This window comes from Meles meles, chromosome X (genome assembly GCF_922984935.1).
Source record: "Meles meles chromosome X, mMelMel3.1 paternal haplotype, whole genome shotgun sequence".
Classification (NCBI taxonomy): domain Eukaryota; kingdom Metazoa; phylum Chordata; class Mammalia; order Carnivora; family Mustelidae; genus Meles; species Meles meles.
The window spans coordinates 11,096,690-11,118,024 of NC_060087.1; the positions used below are offsets into that span (position 1 = coordinate 11,096,690).

The window sequence follows — 21,335 nt, forward strand, 5'->3', positions numbered from 1 at the left end:
AGAAAGTACTATTGGAAACAGTTATTCCAATAAATTATGGGAAATATTGACAGCTACACACATGGTCAGTTTTCCATTTTGTATTTCATTTTTTTAAAATGACCTGTCAGGGGCACCTGGGTCCTCCGACTCTAGGTTTTGGCTCAAGGTCGTGAGATTGAGCCCCAGGTCAGGCTCTGCATTCAGTGCAGAGTCTGTTTAAGACTCTCCCTGCCCCTCGCTCCTAAAATAAATAAATAAATAACTCTTTTTTTTTTTTAATTAAGATGATTTTGCCAACCAGATGTCTCCTTAAGTACAGCTTTTTTCTTTACATATAAAACTTCATTTTTTTTGTTGACCAGTGTAAGGATTTCCAGTTGAGGCAACACAATCTTCCTAGATGTTGGTTTATAATTTTAGTTAGGGTCATGCAAAATATTCTACTGTAGTCTTGGCGTGCCTGGGTGGCTCACATGGTTAAGTGTCTGCCTTTGGCTCAGGTTGTGATCTCCTGGTCCTAGAATCAAGCCCCACATGGTAGGACTCCTAGCTCAGCGGGAAGTCTGCTTCTCCCCCGTGTTTGTGCTCGTGCTCGCTCTCTCTCAAATAAACAAATAAAAATTTAAAAAAATATTTTACTGTGGTCTTATGTTTTAATTCTACTTGTGGCTTATTTAAAGTAAGCTTGCCATCCTTGGATGACTTTATTCTCCTCTCCATTAGAAATCCCATCAGTCCTTTACATTGTATTTTCGTCTGAACTGCATCCTTCAAGTAGCTCTCTTCTGTAGCTTTGCTTTGCCTGCCTGAATTTTTCTCTCCCGGCATTGGTGGTACTATTCACTGCAGAATTTATCTGACCTGGCTGTTTATTACTGTTTTCCCCCAGATAAGCCAGATAAATATGATCCACGTGATATTGAAAGGCTACAACAAGATGATAACTGGGTTGAAAATTACTTAGTTTGGAGACATAATATTGTCGATGAAACACTGAAGATGCTTGATGAGAGTTTTCAGTGGAGGAAAGAAATGTGCGTCAACGGTAAGACATTCAATTTAACCTTGACAGTATATGGTCCCTTGCATAAATGTTAGTTTTACATTTATCAAATAGTGTGTTTGCAGATATTCTTGGTAATCATCATAAACACCAAAACCCACTAACCCTTTGAAAGGAGCATCTCACAAATGTCTTAAAAGTGGTATCATTCATAGGGAAATGAGATCACCAGGGAGCAGAATTACATTCAGACTCTTACTCAGAGCAGTCTCTAATCTGTGCGTGCTTAGTTCAGTACCATTAAGCCAGAGCAAGACTGCATCATCTCTACTTGTTTTGTTCTGTTTTTCAGTTGTTGCTTATGTCTTTCTCTATCCCCAGAGTTCCTTGTGCTCCTAGGTGCCCCCGGTAGCATTACGAAATAATTGGGGTCCCTAAAAAAGCAGGCTTATCCCCAAGGATGCCTACAGCAGTCTCTGCTTAACTTACTGATTTCAAGACCCAATTCTAGATTGACATTTTCCCCCAAAATGGGAATTTTAAATCTTGGAAGTGTCTTTTTTTTTTAATAGCCTTCAAGTATATGAAGAACCCTTGACAGGAAAGGTTACCCATTATCTCTCTTCTAAATATTTAACAGGCAGAATCTGGCATCTACTGGCTTTGATAAAGTACAAAGAAGGATTTCTTGACTTTGAGGGTTACAAACCCTGGAGTGAGTGAGTCTGGAGACTTAAGACAAAAAAGTCAACAAATAAATCCAGAGCAGATACTCTCCCCAGTCTTCATACTTAATGAAAGAATCCATGAGAAGGGGAGTATTTACGAAATAATTTGATTGAAAATGTAAAAACCATAGATCGTTTCAACAAATGGTGAAGCATTTATTAATCAAGCAAAGAAATGTAAATCATTTAACTAGAGAATGAACTTTAAAGCTCAACAGTAGTTTTTCCTTATGGTATTGCTAGTTTCCAGTGACACATGGCCAAGATACGGTAAAGGGGTGGTGCAAAAAGGTAAAGAATCTTCGAAAGTTCTCGAACTACTGGTGAACGAAAAAAAAGCCTTGGCATTTGCTGCCTTGATGTGTTTTCACTACAGACTGGGTAGACCCTTGTTTTGTTCCTCCTCCTCCTCCTTGTTTTAGATCCTCTAAAGAATCTAACCTTTTTTTTAAGTATTTTCCACTTGCCCCAAGATTATAAAATGTGTTAGACTCTACTGGATATCAGTCTTAATAGAAAAATATTTTACTAGAGAAACCGTAAGTGATTTTTAAATCAATCCTGAGGCTGTAATGGGAATATTTACTAGCACATTATCTTGAAATTGTCCAATAGTGATAGTATTTGTTGAAAGTTACTATGTGAAACACAACCAAGACATAGAAATGTGTCCACATAATAATAGCTGGTGTGTCACGGGAAATGGATTTTTTTCTCGTTTCTTTCATCCATGTCTTTATGTAGTATGTTTATTTAGTAAGAAACACCATTTTTTTTATTGCCAGAGGTTCTTTCCAGATATTTGAATAAGCTTATCTTTTTAAATATCAGACCTACTATATAACATCACCTTTCCACTGTACGTTTTCTTTTTAAAAGGCCCCCGAGTTACAACTACTCATCATGTTTATGCTTTTTTAGACCTGACTGAATCCTCCATTCCCAGATGGTTATTGGAAATTGGTGGTATTTATCTCCACGGTTATGACAAAGAAGGCAACAAGTTGTGTAAGTATATTTAATTGATGTACTGGCTTTTCAAGGTTTTGAGATGCATTTATCACAGCTGAATTAATAATAGGCAGAACCTTCTTCATATGTACCACACATTAAGTTTCCCACAATTGGGGTCCATTAGGGCCATCTTGATGGAGTGTCAAACACTTAGTTGTATGTACTGTTTCCATTATGAGAAAGTAGGCGGTGAAGGCAAATGCCTCGTCCTTTAACATAGCCAAAATAATATAATTCGGAGCCGTAATTTAGTGATATTAAAATTCAACACAGTATTCTCATGGAAAATCTTTTCAACGGTTACTAAGGGTTTTTCAAGTTCAAAGTCTGTCCCTGTCCTGTCCATGCCCCCCTAAACCCGACCAGTCTTCTCCCCTTAGCTTCTTGTGAAATCTGTCATGGCAGAAGGACCAGTAACAGCCATCCCGATGATTCTGATGACTGCCTTGTTATTCCTCTCTCCCCTTTGTCCAGAATCCAGCCTGGTTTGTACCAAGGCTGTGGCTGGGCAGGAGCGTCTGAGCCGTACCCCGAGCGCTTGCTTGCCTGCCTTCCCTCTCTGCAGCTTGTGGTCCATTCCTGTTTTAGCAGTATTCTCCTGGCATTTCCCGCAGTCACCGGCTCTCTTTCCCCGTCTCTTACATGAGCTTCCCAGGCTTCCTTCCTTTCTTGGCTGCTTTTCCTTCCCAGCTGATACGGCCCCCTGGGTGATCTCAAGGACCCTGCCTCCCCACAGACGGTGATGACCCCACACGGTTCCCAGAGGACATACATCTATATACCCCGCTACCCACTTGACCGGTCCCACTGGACTAATTGCTGGCCACCTTCCCCACAAAAGCCCCACTGGGCCGCATCCACCGCCTGCCGTCCTTCCACACCACCCAGCTCAGGCCCACAGCCTCTGTCCCTTCCCCACCTCCTCTCCCGCCACAGCTTCAGTGGAGCCCCTTCCCCGTTTCGGTCATCACTTCCTCAGTTCAGACCCTAACTGCCTTCCCAGGGCACAGCCTGTTGGGTTTCCTTCTTTGCCTCTTTCATTCTCCCCTCCGTGCTGCTGCCCCCGAGGGATGTCTTACGTAGGAAAAGCACACCTTAGCATATGACTTGGAGTCCTTCCAGCCCAGCCCTTGTCTTTTGAGCTTCTAGTCTCAGCACTGGCCACATTTTGCCCTAGTGCCCTGCGCTACGCTTTGTGGCACTCTGCCCGCCCCGACTCGTGCCCCCCTCGTGCCTCTGTCCGGGCTAGTCTTCTCAGAGCCACTGGCTTGCTTTCTGGTCACGCAAAGTGAACAGTACTTTTAGGTTATTACCAAATATTGTTTGTTCACCTGTATTTTCTTTTCCCTCTTCCTAGAGAAGTTTGCTTATTTTCCAAGGCAGGGGAGAAGACTTTCCCCCTTCTACTCTCTAAGTTCCCAAGTGCACACTATTTCTTATTTAAAAGAAGGAAGAGGTGTTTTTATTCTGAGCAAGCAAATGAATTGTAAATGGAGAAAAATGTTCAGGGAAAGGAATAGTCTATGTGTATAATCATATTCTAATGACAGATATTTTTCTTATTTTTATCCTGTGTTCTGTTAAAAGTCTGGATCAGGGTGAAGTATCACGTGAAAGACCATAAAACCATGTTGGACAAAAAGAAGCTTATTGCATTCTGGCTGGAACGTTATGCTAGAAGAGAAAATGGGAAACCTGTAACAGTGATGTTTGACCTGTCAGAAACTGGCATAAATAGCATAGTAAGCATTTCTTTAATTCGCAAGCATTATTTATCAGCATGTCCTCCCCGGCCCTCCTCCCAACCAAATAGTGCTGTATGTTTGAGCTGACCAAGGTCTGTTTGGGATTTGTTTTCCTTGTGTATTGGGAGTCAAGTCGGACATCAAATAGGATTGCAAAGAAAGAAATTTGCTTCGGTAGTTGGTATGGAAAACTGTGTGTTTCCTAGAAATGTTCTTCATGTGACATACAAGATGCCTTTGGGGCGTGGAAGCTGGCAGGGTGCGGAATAGCTGGGGTAACACTGAACGCTTCTGCCAGAACTAATACCCCGCAGCACCTAGCCCTGTGCCTGGCACAGAGAAGTGGCTCAGGAAACCCTCGGGGAAGTGATGCACGCTCTCTGTAGTACCGTTAGACTCACACCGTGTTTGGCAATCGTGAGGTGTTTGCCTGACTTCTGCACCTACTGTACTTGGTCATTTTGTTGGCGATTTTTGCTTGATTTGGTTAGCTTTGGAAACCGGCTTTCTTCAGGCTAATTTTGTCCAGCTTAAAAATTAAGGAAAACTCAGCAGACTTTAATTTGGGCCCTCGTGACCTCAGTAACTACAGACCCTTCAGCGGCGATGAGGATCCTTTGGCACACTGATTACAGCCATTGTCTCTTACAGTCAGACCTTAGCTACTTCTGCTGGTGGTGAAGAGGCCTTCACGCACCTGCCTGGGGCAGTAATGAAACCTTTTTGCAGAGCCGCTCGGCAACGTATGTTAAGAATCTTAAGGTGTCCGTATTCATATTCTTTGCCTGGTAACGATGTTCTGGAACTCTCTTTTAAAGAAACAGTCCTGAGTACAGAAAAAAGCATTGTGTGCCGAGTGGTTTTTTTTTTTTTTTTCAGAGTGTCATTTAAAATAGTGAAAACTGAGAAAAAATTTTTTAAAAAATAAAAATAAGATCGAGCAAACTTAGAAAAAATGTAAATGTCAGCATGGCCAAATGGTAAATTATGGTGTATTAATTGATACAGTATATGTAGCTATATAAAATGATGTTTATAAATAAGTTCTAGTAATACTGGAAAATACCTTTTTTAAGATGAATAACGAGCAGCACTCGGTGTTTTATGCACAATGAATCATGGAACACGGCATCAAAAAAATTTTAAAAATTAAAAATTAAAAATGAATAGTGAAAAAGGTGACAGTATTATGTGCTGTGATATCTAGCCTCCAAAAAAGGAACTCTTAGACATCAACAACAACAAAATAACAACAACAACAACAAAAACCTAGACAGAACAAGAGGTTATTTTGGGTGGTGGAAGCACACATTTTGATTTTCATCTTTATCTCTATGTCTATTTTAGGAGTCCATTGCCCTGGATCTTTTCAATCTTGTTTCCATTTCAGTGAGTTGTAGATACAGAGTAAATTGTTTTATACCCAAAGTCTAAATCAAAATACCTAGATAAATAGATATTCCATAAAGATAAATCATGATTCTGTCATCCTTTGTATATGATGGTTTCTAATTATTAACCAGGAATCATAAACAAATGCTATTTTTTTTTTTATTGCCAAACATAGGGGTAAGGAATTGACTTGATCGGTCTGATTTTTTTTTTTTCAAACTACTTATATGCTGTCTCTTTAACTTATAGATAAGGTTTATTTGCATTACTGAGTATTTAAATCATTATTAATGTTTTAAAATACTGAATCCTAATTGAGTTATTTTTATATATGACTCCCTCATGATTCACAGAGGATTTAAGTTGGCTTATAAACAGTATGCAGGGGGCGCCTGGGTGGCTCAGTGGTTTAAGCCGCTGCCTTCGGCTCAGGTCATGATCTCAGGGTCCTGGGATCGAGTCCCACATCGGGCTCTCTGCTCGGCGGGGAGCCTGCTTCCCTCTCACTCTCTCTGCCTGCCTCTCCGCCTACTTATGATCTCTCTCTGTCAAATAAATAAAATCTTAAAAAAAAAAAAAAATTTTAAACAGTAGGCAGAATTGCAAGGCAAAAAAAATTAAAAGCTGTTTGTTAGAATTGGGCCACTAATTGCAGTCCAGTCTTTCATCTGCCTGCCTGAAAGAAATGGAATCATTTAAAATGATTTCAGTGGCCATACTTTTTAAAACCAATGTCTTAGGAGAACTTTATTCATTCCTGATACTTGAACTAGAGAGAAAAGTATTTCATGTGTCCCAAAGGGAGGACATTTTTCAGGACGCTGACGAGTCCTTGAAGACATCCGCACAGAATGCGCAGCAATAGGTTTCATGGAGCTTTTTCTTATAGTGCCCACGGACACACTTAAAACCAGTGGTATCCTATCAAATCCACTTGAATTAGCAGTAACTTGGGAATTTGATAAGTAAGGCTATTCAGTTAAAAGATGAAAACAAGACTATTGGATGAAGACTTTTTGGGCAAAGTCTCTGGGGGCCACAGATCATATACTAAGTAACCAAATTTTTATACATCTAGTTATTAGATATCTCTTTGACTCTTAAATTATTAAACTCGGTGCACAGTGGATATAATGATTCGTTGTAAAGGTACTATTATATGCTAGGATTTATTCCATAAAAAATACTTAAGACGGGGCACCTGGGTGGCTCAGTAGGTTAAAGCCTCTGCCTTCGGCTCAGGTCATGATCCCAGGGTCCTGGGATCGAGCCCCGCATTGGGCTCTCTGCTCAGTGGGGAGCCTGCTTCCCTTCCTCTCTCTGCCTGCCTCTCTGTCTATTTGTAATCTGTCTGTCAAATAAATAAATAAAATCTTTTAAAAAATACTTAAGACAATTAAGGATGCTTAGTTTCAGTTTACTGAAATTAAAGATGCTCAACTCACACCCTAGAAATGATTCATCTCTGGACAACTCACCTTTCAGTAATTGATGGGTTTAAGTTTGCCTGATTATCTTTCATCCTACAGTCCTTACAAGACGGCTGATCAGGATTAGTAAATCGGCTTGCAGCCATGGAATAACAGGGAGTGAAATGACCCATGTGAATGAATAGTGACCGTCATAACCTAATTTCATGTTGCTGTGTTCAGTGCGGTAGAACCAACAGATAGTTATGTTCATAAAGTTTCCCAGGAATTGGGCTCAATGAACAACACTCAGATACAAACTAAAAAATTCTTACTCTAATTTGAGGTCCCTAAATAAGAGGAAAGAAGCTAAAAGTGAAGTAGATACAGCACACCAGTAGGTTCGGACTAGATGTTGCAGAAAAGATTGATAAAACATATTTAATTGTAACTATTACAAGTTGTAGAAATCGGGTTTCAAAAGCAAGTATACCAGGATTGGAGCGCCTCGGTGGCTCAGTGGGTTAAGCCTCTGCCTTCGGCTCAGGTCATGATCTCAGGGTCCTGGGATGGAGCCCCACATCGGTCTCTCTGCTCAGCAGGGAGCCTGCTTCCCTTCCTCTCTCTCTGCCTGCCTCTCTATCTACTTGTGATCTCTCTGTATATATCAAATGAAAAAAAAAAATTTAAAAAAGCAAGTATACCAGGATTGATGTTACATGTATTATCATTCCAAGTAGTGAAATTGGAAACTGTATGCATGTGTCAGTAATTCCTTAACTGTTTTTAACAGATTTTTAGAATTTCTCCATAGGCATTGCTCTTAGCTCCACTTTGGAATGTCATGTTACTTAAGCAGCCTGAAGTATCTCACTAGTTAGAGGTCACGGGAATGAGGTTTAAGCATCTGATTTCTTTTACTTGATTTTAGGACTGATTGTCATAAGTAGCTTAATGACTTAAAACCTTAATCCCTGGCAATATAGATAGGTATTTATATATGAGCTTATTTTTTAAAGAATTGTCTCACTTGTATTTAATAGTTCATCACCTTTAGAAATGTGCAATTTAAAATTCTTTAATGTAGATAGTCTTAAAGATTTAAATGTATAATCTTTGTTTTAGGACATGGACTTTGTACGCTTTATCATCAGCTGCTTTAAGGTTTATTATCCTAAATACCTCTGTAAGTAACTTACTCCTTTATAAAAATACAATATATAGAAGCTACAAACAATGGCTGAGATTGCTTTATATTATTATAGACTTTAATTCATGAAGTGTTATTTTCTGATGAGGAGCTTAAATGTGTGCATACAAGTTTAAGTGTGTTGTCCTAGTAGATATAAGGGAAAATTTTCATAATCATTGTCCTTTATAGTTTTAAGAAGTTCTAAACTGCATCGATGACATCCTTTAACACACACACACACACACACACACACACAAGTACATAAAAATACCTTTATTTCGAAGATTATTCCATTGTTACTCAACTCATTTAAAATAATATTTATTATATGAAACTTCTTAAGTTCTTCCATGGAAGAAACAGGAAAGCGGTATTGATAAAATATGCCCTGTGATAAGCAGTACTCATATATAAAATAAACTGTGTTACTAATTGTTATTTTAAAATTGTTATTAAGAAAACATTAGACTTGGGTGCCCGGGTAGCTCAGTGGGTTAAGCATTTGCCTTTGGCTCAGGTCGTGATCTCAGGGTCCTGGGATCGAGTCCCACATCAAGCTCTCTGCTCAACAGGGAGTCTGCTTCTCCCTCTCCCTCTGCCCCTCCCCCTGCTCATGCACACACTCTCTTTGTCTCTCAAATAAATAAAATCTTTTTAAAAATTAGATAGCATACACTACATTTAAATCTGGCATTTAGAGCTTATTTTTAATTGATTCTTGCATTAATTACCTGAATGAAGAACTCCTAAATCATATGTATTCATTTTTGATTTATTGGATTTATATGATGGTTTCCCAGTAGAGAAGTCAAGATGCTGTCCCACATATAAAAAGTCATATATTTTAATTCCAGTGGACTTAAAAGTGAAAAAAAGCAGAAGAAAGACAGCAGGGATATCAGAAAATGGAAACTCACAGGTCTGCCTGGGCACAGCCCTGGCCAATACCACAATTAGGGTCTTTTGAGACTCCTGACTTCGGTGATATTAAAGCTTAAAATCTCTAACTCCTCTTACTTTAGCATGCTTTCACATTATTATTCATGTGAAGTAAGGAATAGAGAGCAGGCATGATGGATCTCAAGAATCCGTGTCATCGCTACCCCTGTGCTCTCATGTCTTCAGAGGGCGTACTCATGAACCTTTTTAGGTAAAGAGAATGTTTGGTTGGGAAACCTGGAGGATCTGCTGTTCCTTCTGAATTCATCCTGGATCCACCGTGTACCCTGATTCATTGTATCAGTCAAGTGGTCAGTAGGATATCTCAACCCCATTTTACTAGCTTGTTCCTTTTATATACGAAATGAAAATAAAATATCCACTTGTTTATTGAACTATCTAAAAGTTTGTGAAGAGCCATTTATAACTAGTATAGATACCATTATTACCTTACAAAACATATCTAAGATTCTTTTGAGAGAACTATTAATACATTCATGGGTCGATATAAAGATCAACTGGAACCCTATTCATTCCAGTGAACTAGAGGTCATGTGACTATATCCTGCCTACATAATGCAGTTTTGCAGAAATTAAATTTGTAGAATCTTAAACTGATTATGCTTCAAAATCTGTCATGAAACAACCATTATTTCATAAAAACTTAAGTGAACATCTTTTTAGGCATATCATAGATGAAGACTGAGGTCTAAAGCAACAGGCTACCCCTGTGAAGATACCTTGTTTCTTACACATACTTTATTTGTCCTACGTTAATATAATCATTCTAGGAGGTTCTCTGCTCAGAGCAGAATGAAATTACATTTTGATTGATTTGGAGTACAACAATGAACTGAATATCAAAACTTCCTTTGTGATTTCTGCTGCTTTCTCATAATTGTTAATAGGGCTATTCAAGTCTTCATCTGAATATGCAAATAATACTTCTGTATACTTGGGAATTATTGGCTTCCTGGGATTTATAGTATGAAGAAAAGTATAAATTCTGTTTCTTAAAAACATAATAGTGTATTAAAGTTGGGGTGAGGGGAAAATATGTGAGTGGTTTAACAATATAATCTCTAGAAAATTATCAAAACCAATAAATTAGACATTGAAATCATTTTTTAAATTTTTTAAATTTAAATTCAATAAACATAGAGACATTGAAATCATTTTTAAGTTCACGGAGCTTCAGCACTAATATGACATGCACATCCAAAGACACCACTTACCCATTTAACTGTTTTCTTTTGTACCTTTCTGCAAACAGCAAAAGCAATAATTGAACAAGAGAACAGGCTATTTGCCAAAGGACAGTGATAAGGCAGTGGTCATTTCCAAAAAGCTGCTCTGGGTGGGCCCCTCATCAGTGTGAGAAGTTAACTTGGTGCAAGCACCACTCACACTTCACTGAATTAGAACGGAGTCAACTAGCTCAGTTTTTAGTTAGGTTTGGATCACCAGCTTTTTCTAGACCAGGTATAAGTGTGATACTACTATATTGTACTAAATCACATTGAATGAACTTTTTTTGTCTTTCAGCAAAAATGGTGATCTTTGATATGCCTTGGATAATGAATGGTGAGTGTATTACTTATAATTTGCTAAAACAAAATCTGATTGCTTTTTTCCAATTTAGTCATATTTCTGTGGTGGTTTAAAAAAATGTTTATGTTGTGCTTGGTGTGTCCTTTGAGCTAGAACGCTCAAAGGCTGTTCCTAAGCAAACCCAGTTAACATTCTACCCCCGGTTCTGGACAGGAGATGCATTAGCCTTCTCTAAAAACAGTGTCAAGATGTTCAGCCCATTCAGGTACAACTAGAGCTGGATGCCTCAGTTTGCCACCCACAGATGGGTATGTCACAGAACATAGGCATTGGCTAGATTTTCTCAAGGGCTTCTGGTGTTGAGGAAGAAGGTGGGATGAATCTAAAATTTACTCCAAATCTCTGTAGGCATATTATCTTTCCATAAGACAGTCATGATACATTTTTTGGTAAAAAAAAAAAAATCATTGAAAGAGTGGAAAAACACTCTTTACCAGCTTTAACATGATCATAAATTTAATGTTATTTTCAGAATGTACATTTTTATTTCTGTTTGCCAGAGTCAACTGTTATATAGAAAGCAGTAGAGAAAACTGGTGAAACTAAACCTTGGTTCTTTGAAAAGTTAAATAAAATTGACAAAACTTTAGCTAAGCTGATAAAGGACAAAAAGATTCCAGTGATGAAAACCAGGAATGAAATAAGAGACATCACTACTGACCTTACAGAAATTAAAAGGATTATAAGGAAATACTGTAAACGCTTGTATACCAAGAACTTAGATGAAATGGACAACTTCCTAGAAAGACAACATACAGAAATAATTCAGGAAAAATCTGAATAGAAATATAACAAAAGACCTTGAATTAGTAATCAAGAAACTTCCCACAAAGAAAAGTCCAGGACTAGGGGCGCCTGTGTGGCTCAGTGGGTTAAAGCCTCTGCCTTTGGCTCAGGTCATGATCCTGGGGTCCTGGGAACAAGCCCCACATCGGGCTCTTTGCTCAGCGGGGAGCCTGCTTCTCTGCCTACTTGTGATCTCTCTCTGTCAAATAAATAAATAAAATATTAAAAAAAAAAAGTCCAGGACTAAATGACTTCACCAGTAAATTCTAGCAAGCATATAAAGAAGAATCAACACCAAACCTTGGCAAACTTCCAAAAGATTGGAGAGGGACCACTCCCCAACTCATCTCCTGAGGCAAGTATATTCTAGTAACAGCACAGAAAAAGAAAACTAGAGACCATTATTCCTTACGAATATAGGTGGACCAACCCACAATAAAGTACTAACTGAGCCAAGCAGCATATAAAAAGGATTATACACCATGACCAAGCAGGATTTATCTCAAGAATGCGAAGTTGGTTCAACATATGAAAATCAATCCATGGTATTGAACATATTCATAGACTAGAGGAAAGAAAGCACGTGATCATCTCAGACACAGGAAAAGCATTTGACAAAACCTAGTACATTCCCATGATAAAAGCACTCAAGAAACTAGGAATAAAAGGTGTAAAGAGTTGTGATATCTACAGAGTTAGACCACAGTTGTCCACGCAAGACTACTCTCACTTCTGACACCACCTGTAAGTTCAAGGGGCTCCCAAACCACCCTCAGGTCCACTAGAATTACTCATAGACCTCACTGAAAGCTGTTATACTCACAGTTATGGTTTACTACAGGAAAAGGATTCAGATTTGAATCAGCCAAGGGAAGAAAAACAGAGGATGGAATGCAGGGAAGTACCAAATGTGGAACACATTAGTTTCCCAGCATTGCCAACCAGACCTGCAGTTCAGAGTTTGTATTAGGGCCCACTACATAAACCTGACTGATTAATCACATGCTTGAGGTCAGTCTCCATTCGCTCCAGAGCTCTACTCATGCTGTGTGACCAGAGTCCCCACCCTAAATCATACTGTTTCAGTGTGACCCGAGGTCCTCAGGGAAACAAGGACACTCCTGTCAGGCCTGAAGAAGACCTTCCAAAAGCTGAGGGCAAAAGGCAGACCTCTCTTTGGGTAGAGTTAATTCTTGAATATGTAGAAGAGAACTTTCTCAGCCTGATAAAGGGCATTTATATAAAACTTGCATCTTTGGAAACTGAGAACTAACATCATACATAGCAATGAAAGAAGGAATGATTCCCCCCCTAAGATCAGGAACAAGACAGAGTAGTCTGCTCTCACCACTTAAATTACCAGGGCACTTAGGCAAGAAAGTGAAATAAAAGGCATCCATATTGGAAAAGAAGTAATGCTTTTCATATTTGCAGGTGACATAGTCTTCTATATGGACAATTTTAAGGAATACACACACCAAAAAAAAAAATCCCTATTAGAAGAACTAGTAAGTTCAGCAAGATGGCATGATACAAATCAATATTCAGACTCTACTGTGTTTCTACACATTAGCAATGAATAATCCAAAAATGAAATTAGGGGGAAAATCCATTTATAATAGCATCACAAAGAATAAAATAGAAGTAAAAATTGAAAAAAGAAGTTCAAGACTCATACATTTAAAACTACAAAACACCATTGAAGGAAATTCAAGACCTCAGTAATCAGACATCTCTTGTTCATGGATTGGAAGACAAAATATGGTTAAGATGGCAGTACTTTCTGAATTGATCTACCAATTCAGTGCAGTCCCTGTCAAAATCCCAGCTGCCTTTTTTTAACAGAAATTGACAAGCTTGTTCTTAAGTGCACATGGATGTGCAGGAGACCAAGAGTAGTAAAGATAGTCTTGAAAAAGAACAATGAAATTAAAGGACTGACACTTCTTACTTTCAAAACTCAGTACAAAGCTACAGTAATTAAGATGTGGTATAGACATGAAGATAAACATATAGGTCAGTAAAATAGTGTTGAGAATCCAGAAATCAACCCTAATATTTATGAATAATTGCTCTTTTTTGACATTAGTACCAAGACATTTCACTGGAGACAGAACAGCCTTTTTTAAATTTTTATTTTAATCAGGCAGTGCTCATCATGACAAGTGCATACCTTAATCCCCATCACCTATTTAACCCGCTGTCTCCCCTCTGGTAACCATCAGTTCTCTATAATTAAGAATCTGTTTCTTGATTTGACCCTTTTTTTTTTCCCTTTGTTCATTTGTTTCTTAAATTCCACATAGGAGTGAAATAGTATAGTATTTGTCTTTCTCTGACTCACTTCACTTAGCATAATACTCTTCTAGCTCTATCCATGTCACTGCAAATGGCAAGATTTCATTATTTCTCATGGCTGTGTAATATTCCGGGGTGTGTGTGTACCACATGTTCTCTATTCATTCGTTAATTGATGGACACTTGGACCACTTCCATAAATTGGCTATTGTAAATAATGCTGCTATCAACATAAGGGTGAATGTATCCCTTTGAATTAGTGTTTTTGTATTCTTTGGGTAAATACCCAGTAGTGCAGTTGCTGGATCGTAGTATAGTTTTATTTTTAACCTTTAGAAGAACCTCCATACTGGGTTGTTTTTTTTTTTATAGTGGCTGCACCCATTTGCATTCCCACCAATGGTGCATGAGGGTTCCCCCTCTCTTTGCATCCTTGCCAACACCTGTTGTTTCTTCTGTTGTTGATCTTAGCTATTCTGACAGGTTTGAAGTGATGTCTCAGTGTAGTTTTGATTTCCATTTCCCTGATGATGAGTGATGATGGGCATCTTTTCATGTGTCAGTTGGCCATCTGGATGTCTTCTTTGGAGAAATTTGGGAAATGTCTATTCGTGTCTTCTGCCCGTTTTTAGTTAGATTATTTTTTGGGTGTTGAGTTTTAGAAGTTCTTTATATATTTTGGATACTAACCCTTTATCAGATACATCATTTGCAGGGCGCCTGGGTGGCTCAGTCAATTAAGTGTCCAACTCTTGATTTCAGCTCAGGTCGTGATATCAAGCCCCGAGTTGGGCTCCATGCTCAGCAGGGAGTCTGCATGAAATTCTCCCTCTCCCTTTCCCTCTGCCCCTCCCCCAAAATGTTCTGTCACATATTCTTTCGCTTCCTTCCTCCCTCTCCCTCTCTCTCTCAAATAAATACATCTTTAAAAAAAAAAAAAGATGTCATTTGCAAATATCTTCTCCCATTCATTGCATTGCCTTTCAGTTTTGTTGATTGTTTCCTTCACTCTGGATAAGATTTTTTTTTTTTTTGGCTGTAGTCTTAGTAGTTTATTTTTTCTTCTCTTTCCCTTGCCTCCACGGGACCTATCTAGAAAAAAGTTGTTACAATGTCAGAGACGTTACTGTCTGTACTCTATTCTAGGATTCTTATGCTTCCAAGTCTCATGTTTAAGTCTTTAATCCATTTTGAATTTAGTCTTGTGTGTGGTGTTAGAAAGTGGTCCCGTTTCATTCTTTTGCATGTTGCTGTCCAGTTTTCAAAGCACCATTTCTTGAAGAGACCATCTTTTTCCCATTGGATATTCTTTCCTGATTTGTCAAAGATTAACTGACCATATAACTGTGGGTTTATTTCTGAATTTTCTGTTCTGTTCTGTTGAACAGTGTTTGTGTTTTGATGCCAGTACTATACTGTTTTGATCACTGTACCTTTGTAATATAACTTGAAGCCTGCAATTACGATGCCCTCCACCTTTGACTTTTCTTTTTTGAGATTGCTTTGGCTATTTGGGGCCTTTTGTCATTCCACACAAATGTAGTAGTACTTATTCTGGTTCTGTGAAAAATGCTGTTGGTACTTTGATTAGGGATTGTATTAATTGTGTAGATTGCTTTGGGTAGTATAGACATTTTAACAATATTTCTTCTTCCAATCCATGAGCGTGGAATGTCTTTCCATTTCTTTGTGTTGTCTCGAATTTCTTCCATCAGTGTTTTTTTTTAAAGATTTTATTTATTTGACAGATAGAGATCATAAGTAGGGAGAGAGGCAGGCAGAGAGAGAGAGAGGAGGAAGCAGGCTTCCTGCCAAGCAGAGAGCCCTACGCGGGGCTTGATCCCAGGACCCTGGGATCATGACCTGAGCGAAAAGCAGAGGCTTTAACCCACTGAGCCACCTAGGCGCCCCCCATCAGTGTTTTTATAGTTTTCAGGGTACAGGTCTTTCACCTCCTAGGTTAAGCTTATTCCTAGTTACCATATTATTTTTGGTGTAATTGTAAATGGGATTGTTACCTTTAATTTCTCTTTCTGCTGATTCATTATTGGCGTATGAATTGCAACAGATTTGTCTACGTTGATTTTATATCCTGTGATTTTACTGAATTCGTTTCTTAATCCTAGCAGTGTTTTGTGGAGTCTTTCAGGTTTTCTACATGTAGTATCATGTCATCTGCAAGTAGTGAAAGTTTTACTTTTTCCTTGCCACTTTGGATGCCTTTTATTTCTTTTAGATGTCTGATTGCATGTGGCTAGGGCTTCTAGTACTGTGTCAAATAAAAGTGGTAAGAGTGGACATCCTTGTCTTGTTCCCAATCTTAGGGGAAAGGCTCTTCCCCACTGAGGAGGATGTTAGCTGTGGGTTTCCAAATATGGCCTTTATTATGTTGAGGCATTCTCTCTAAACCTGTGTTGAGGATTTTTATCATGAATGGATGTTGTATCTTGTCAAGCACTTTTCCTGCATCTATTGAAATGATCGCATGGTTCTGTTCTTTTCTCTTATTGATGTATCACATTGATTTGCAAATATAGAACCACCCTTGCAACCCAAGAATAAATCCCACTTGATTGTGGTGAATGATTTTTTTAATGCAATGTCGAATTTGGTTTGCTAGTGTTTTGTTGAGGATTTTTGCATCTATGCTCATCAGAGATACTGGACTGTAGTTCTCTTTTTTGCGGTATCTTTATCTGGTTTTGGTATCTGGGGAAATACTGGCTTCATAGGATGAATTTGGAAGTTTTCCTTCTTCTGTATTTTATAATATTTGAGAAGAATATATATTAACTCTTCTTTAAATGTTTGGTAGGATTTGCCTGTGCAGCTGTCTGGTCCTGGACTTTTGTTTATTGTGAGTTTTTTGATTACTGATTCAATTTCTTTGCTGATAATTGGACTGTTCACATTTTCTATTCCTGTTTCAGGCTTGTTCATTTATATGTTTCTAGGAATGTTCTGGGTTGTCCAATTTGTTGACATGTAGTTTTCATAATATTATAATTATTTATTTCTGTGGTGTTTATTGTTATTTCTCCTTTTATTTGTGATTTTATTTATTTGGGTCCTTTCTCTTTTCTTTTTGATAAGTCTGCCTATTTTATGGGTTTTTGCCAATAATCAGATTCTAGTTTCATTGATCTGTTCTGCTTCTTTAGTTTCTATATCATTTGTTTCTGCTCTGATCTTTATTATTCACTTCCTTCTGTTGGTTTTAGGTTTTGTTTATTGTTCTTTTTCTAGCTCCTTTAGGTGTAAGGTCAGGTTATTTGTGATTTTTCTTGCTTCTTGAGGTGGGCTTGTATGGCTATAAACTTCCCTCTTAGAACTGCTTCTGCTGCATCCCAAAGGTATTGAATCATTGTGTTTTCATTTTTATTTGTTTCCACATACTTTATTTCTTTGATTTCCTGGTTGACCCATTCATTGTTGAGTATCATGTTATTTGACCTCCATGTATTTGTGCTCCTTCCAGATTTTTTTCTTGTGTTTGACTTCTGGTTTCATAGCATTGTGGTCAGAAAAGATGCATAATATGACTTTGATCTTTCTAAATTTGTTGAGGCCTGTTTTGTGGCCTAATATGTGATCTGTTCTGGAGACTGTTCCATGCGCATTTGACAAAAAATGTGTATTCTGCTGTCTTTCGATGGAATGTTCTGAATATATCTATTCAATTCATCTGGTCCAGTGTATCAATCAGAGCCATTGTTTCCTTGTTTATTATCTGTTTGAGTGATCTGTCCATTGATGTAAAGAGGTGTTAAGTCTTACACTATTGTATTGATTAGTTCCTTTATGTTTCTTACTAACTTTTTTGTGTATTTGGGTGCTCCCACTCTGGGTGCATAAATATTTACAATTGTTATTTCTTCCAATTGTTATTTTTACCAATTGTTATTTCCTCCTTTGTGATTATTTAGTGTCCTCCTTTATCTCTTGTTAATCTTTGTTTTAAAAGTCAAGTTTGTCCAATATAAGTATTGCTACTCTGGCTTTTTTTTTTGACACCCATTTGCATGATAAATATTTCTGCATCACCTGTCAATCTGCAGGTGTCTTTAGATCTAAAATGAGTCTCTTATAGGCAGCATATACATCGGTCTTGCTTTTTACTCATTCTGTCACCCTGTGTCTTTTGATTAGCGCATTTAGTCCATTTAATAAGAGCAATTACTGATAGATATGTATTTATTGCCATTTTGTTGCTTCTGAAGATTTTCTCTAATCCTATTTTTGTCTTTTCATGGTTTGCTGATTTTCTTTAGTGGTATACTTGGATTTGTTTGTCTTTATTCTTTTGCATTAGTGGTTTTTGATTTGTGGTTACCATTATGTTTATATGTAAATAACCTTTTCTGCACATAGCAGTCTATATTAAGTTGATGGTCTTTTAAGTTTGAACCCATTCTTTGTTCATCTATCCCCCCATTTTCAGTGTAGGGTGTCATATTTTACATCCTTTTATTTTGTGCATTCCTTCACTGATTTCTTACAGAAATACTCATTTTTACTGCTTCAGTGTTTCCTACCTTTTACTATCACTTTTGGTCTCTCCTTTCCACTTAGGATCCCCTTTAATATTTCTCCCAGGGCTGGGTTATTAGTAGTCTTGACTCCTTTAGTTTTTGTTTGTCTGGGAAGCTCTTTATTTCTCCTTCTATTCTGAATGATAGCCGTGCTGGATAGAGTATTCTTGCCTTCAGATTTTTCCCATTTTGCATTTTGAATTTATCATACCATTCATGTCTGGCTTACAAAGTTTCTGCTGAAAACCCCACTGATAGCCTTATGGGGTTCCCTTTGTATGTAACTGTCTTCTTTTGTCTTGCTACTTTTTATATTTTTTCTTTAATCACCGTATTTTGCCATCTTAATTACAAATATGTCTTTTTTAAAAGATTTTATTTATTTGAGAGTGGGGGAGAGGGACAAGCAGACTCTGCAAAGTGCAGAGCCTGATGTGGGGCTTAGTCTCATGACCTGAGCCAAAACTAAGAGTTGAATGCTTAACTGATGGAGCCACCCAGACACCCCTACAATATATCTTGGTGTGGATCTGCTTTTGTTAATTTTGTTAGGGGTACTCTGTGCCACCTGGATCTGGGTATCTTTTTCCTTCCCAGATTAGGGAAGTTTTCAGCCACTATTTCTTCAAATAAATTCTCTGTCCCTTCTCCTCTTTATTCTTCTTCTGGGACTCCTATAATATGAATGTTACTATGTTTGATAGAGCCACTGAGTTCCCAAAATCTGTTCTCATTTTGCATAGTTCTGTTTTCTCTCTTTTGTTCATCTTGATTATTTTCCATTTCTGTCTTCTAGGTCACTAATTCATTCCTTTGCTTCTTTCACCCTGTTCATTCTATCAAGTGTGTTTCTCATTTTGTTTATTGAGCCCTTTGTCTCTGCTTTCTTATTCCTTATCTCTGTGTTAACGGTCTCATGGATGCCTTCCACTCTTTTCTTAAGTCCAGTGAGTATCCTTGTGATCGTTGCTTTAAATTCTCCATCAGGGGGCGCCTGAATGGCTCAGTCAGTTGAGCATCTGACTCTTGGTTTCTGCTTGGACTGTGGCCTCAAGGTCATGGGATCCAGCCCCTTGTTGGGTTCCATGCTCAGCATGGAGTCTGCTGGAATTCTCTCTCTCTCTCCCTCTGCTCCTACCCCTGCTCACACTGTCTCTCTAAAATAAATCTTTTAAAAAAATAAAAATAATTAAATAAAAATACATTCTCCACTGGACATGTTACTTATATCTGTTTCACTTAGATCCCTGGCCGGGACCTTGTCCTATTCCTTCATTTGGGGCAAATTCCTCTGTCTCCTTATTTCCACATCTTCTGTGGCCATTTCTGTGTGTTAAGAGAGGCAACTCCATCTCCTGTTCTTGAGGGTAATGGCTTTGTGAAGAAGAGGTCCTGCAGTGGCCTGCTGTGTAGTATCTCCTGTTCCCCAGGGTCTGGCACTTCTGGGAGTGCCTCCAGTGTGTGCTGTGTGGGCTCCGCTCTTGTGTCCTGCCCACTTTATCCTTCAGGCCAGTCATCTGGAGAGGCTCTCTTTGCCTGCTGTGGTCAGTGTTTGGTGCCTGGCCTGAATGTGGCCCATTGAAACTAGATGTGCTCTGGTCTGTTTGTGAAGTGAGACCTATTGGTGCTGCTACAGGATCCGAGGCCTCACAAAACTCCTGGGTCAGGAGATGCAGTGTTGGCAAGGGTTTGGGCCAGTCTTCTCGGGGAGGGGGCCTGCAGACCTGGGGCTAAGGCAACTGTGACTGGGAAGGGCCTTTCTTCTGGAGCGTATGGGTATGGAAGAGGTTGGGTGTAAGCAAGTTAGGTAGCAGGTGTCCCTGCTGTGCTGGTTCCTGCAGGTGGCCCTGGGCTTATGCTGAGGGGTGGGCAAGTGAAACAGTATCGGCCAATTTCTTTGTTACCTGAGGGGTCTCTCCATGAACGCTGCCTGTCTGGGACATGCTCCCAAGGTGAGCAAATAACCTCCATACTGTGTGTCCCGGGCGCTCTTGAGATCTCTGTTTCCACACTGTGTATCAGTGGGCTCTAGTCCTTCCTTCTCCCGAAGAGCAGCCCCAGTGTCCTCTGAGCTCTCCCAGAGCCAAGCACACTGACATTTAAAACTCTTGGCCTTGGGGCACCTGCATGGCACGGTCATTAAGCGTCTGCCTTCGGCTCAGGTCATGATCCCAGGGTTCTGGGATTGAGCCCCAGATCAGGCTCCCTGCTCCGTGGGAAGCCTGCTTCTCCCTCTCCCACTCCCCCTGCTTGTGTTACCTCTCTTGCTGTGTCTTTCTCTGTCAAATAAATAAATAAAATCTTTAAAAAATTAAACTCTAGGCTTTAAGCCCTACTGATTGCAAGAACTCACGAAATTCAGGCGCCCTTGCTTTCCAAACCAATTGCTAGGGGGTATTTGTTGTCCCCACATGCGCCCCTGTGTGCTAGTCTGTCTCTTGCCCTTCTCCATGGCCAAGGCTCTGTCCCCACTATAGCAGCCATAATCTGTTTCTTTCCCAAGCCAAGTCTCTGTATTGCCTACCTTCTTCAGTGTGGCTTCTTCTCTAACTTTATTTGTGGAGTTTGTTCTACCAGTCTTCAGAGAAGTTTCTGGGGCATTTTAGGATGATTTGATAGTTACCTAGTTGTATTTGTGGGACGAGGCAAGCCTTAGGGTTCTTCTACTCTGCCACTGTCTTCCAAGATCTCTCTTGAGAAAGAA

General features: G+C 39.0%; 1 protein-coding gene across 3 annotated transcripts in view; it reads left to right on the top strand.

The window, feature by feature from the left end:
- The window catches only part of MOSPD2 (motile sperm domain containing 2), a 55,052-nt gene that overhangs the window by 10,444 nt on the left and 23,273 nt on the right, over positions 1-21,335 (top strand). For all 3 annotated transcript variants that reach the window (XM_045996040.1, XM_045996041.1, XM_045996042.1), the window contains exons 3-7: positions 872-1,027; positions 2,635-2,721; positions 4,315-4,469; positions 8,399-8,459; positions 10,950-10,988. In XM_045996040.1, the coding sequence (XP_045851996.1) occupies positions 872-1,027; positions 2,635-2,721; positions 4,315-4,469; positions 8,399-8,459; positions 10,950-10,988 (498 nt within the window). The remainder of the gene's footprint in view (positions 1-871; positions 1,028-2,634; positions 2,722-4,314; positions 4,470-8,398; positions 8,460-10,949; positions 10,989-21,335) is intronic.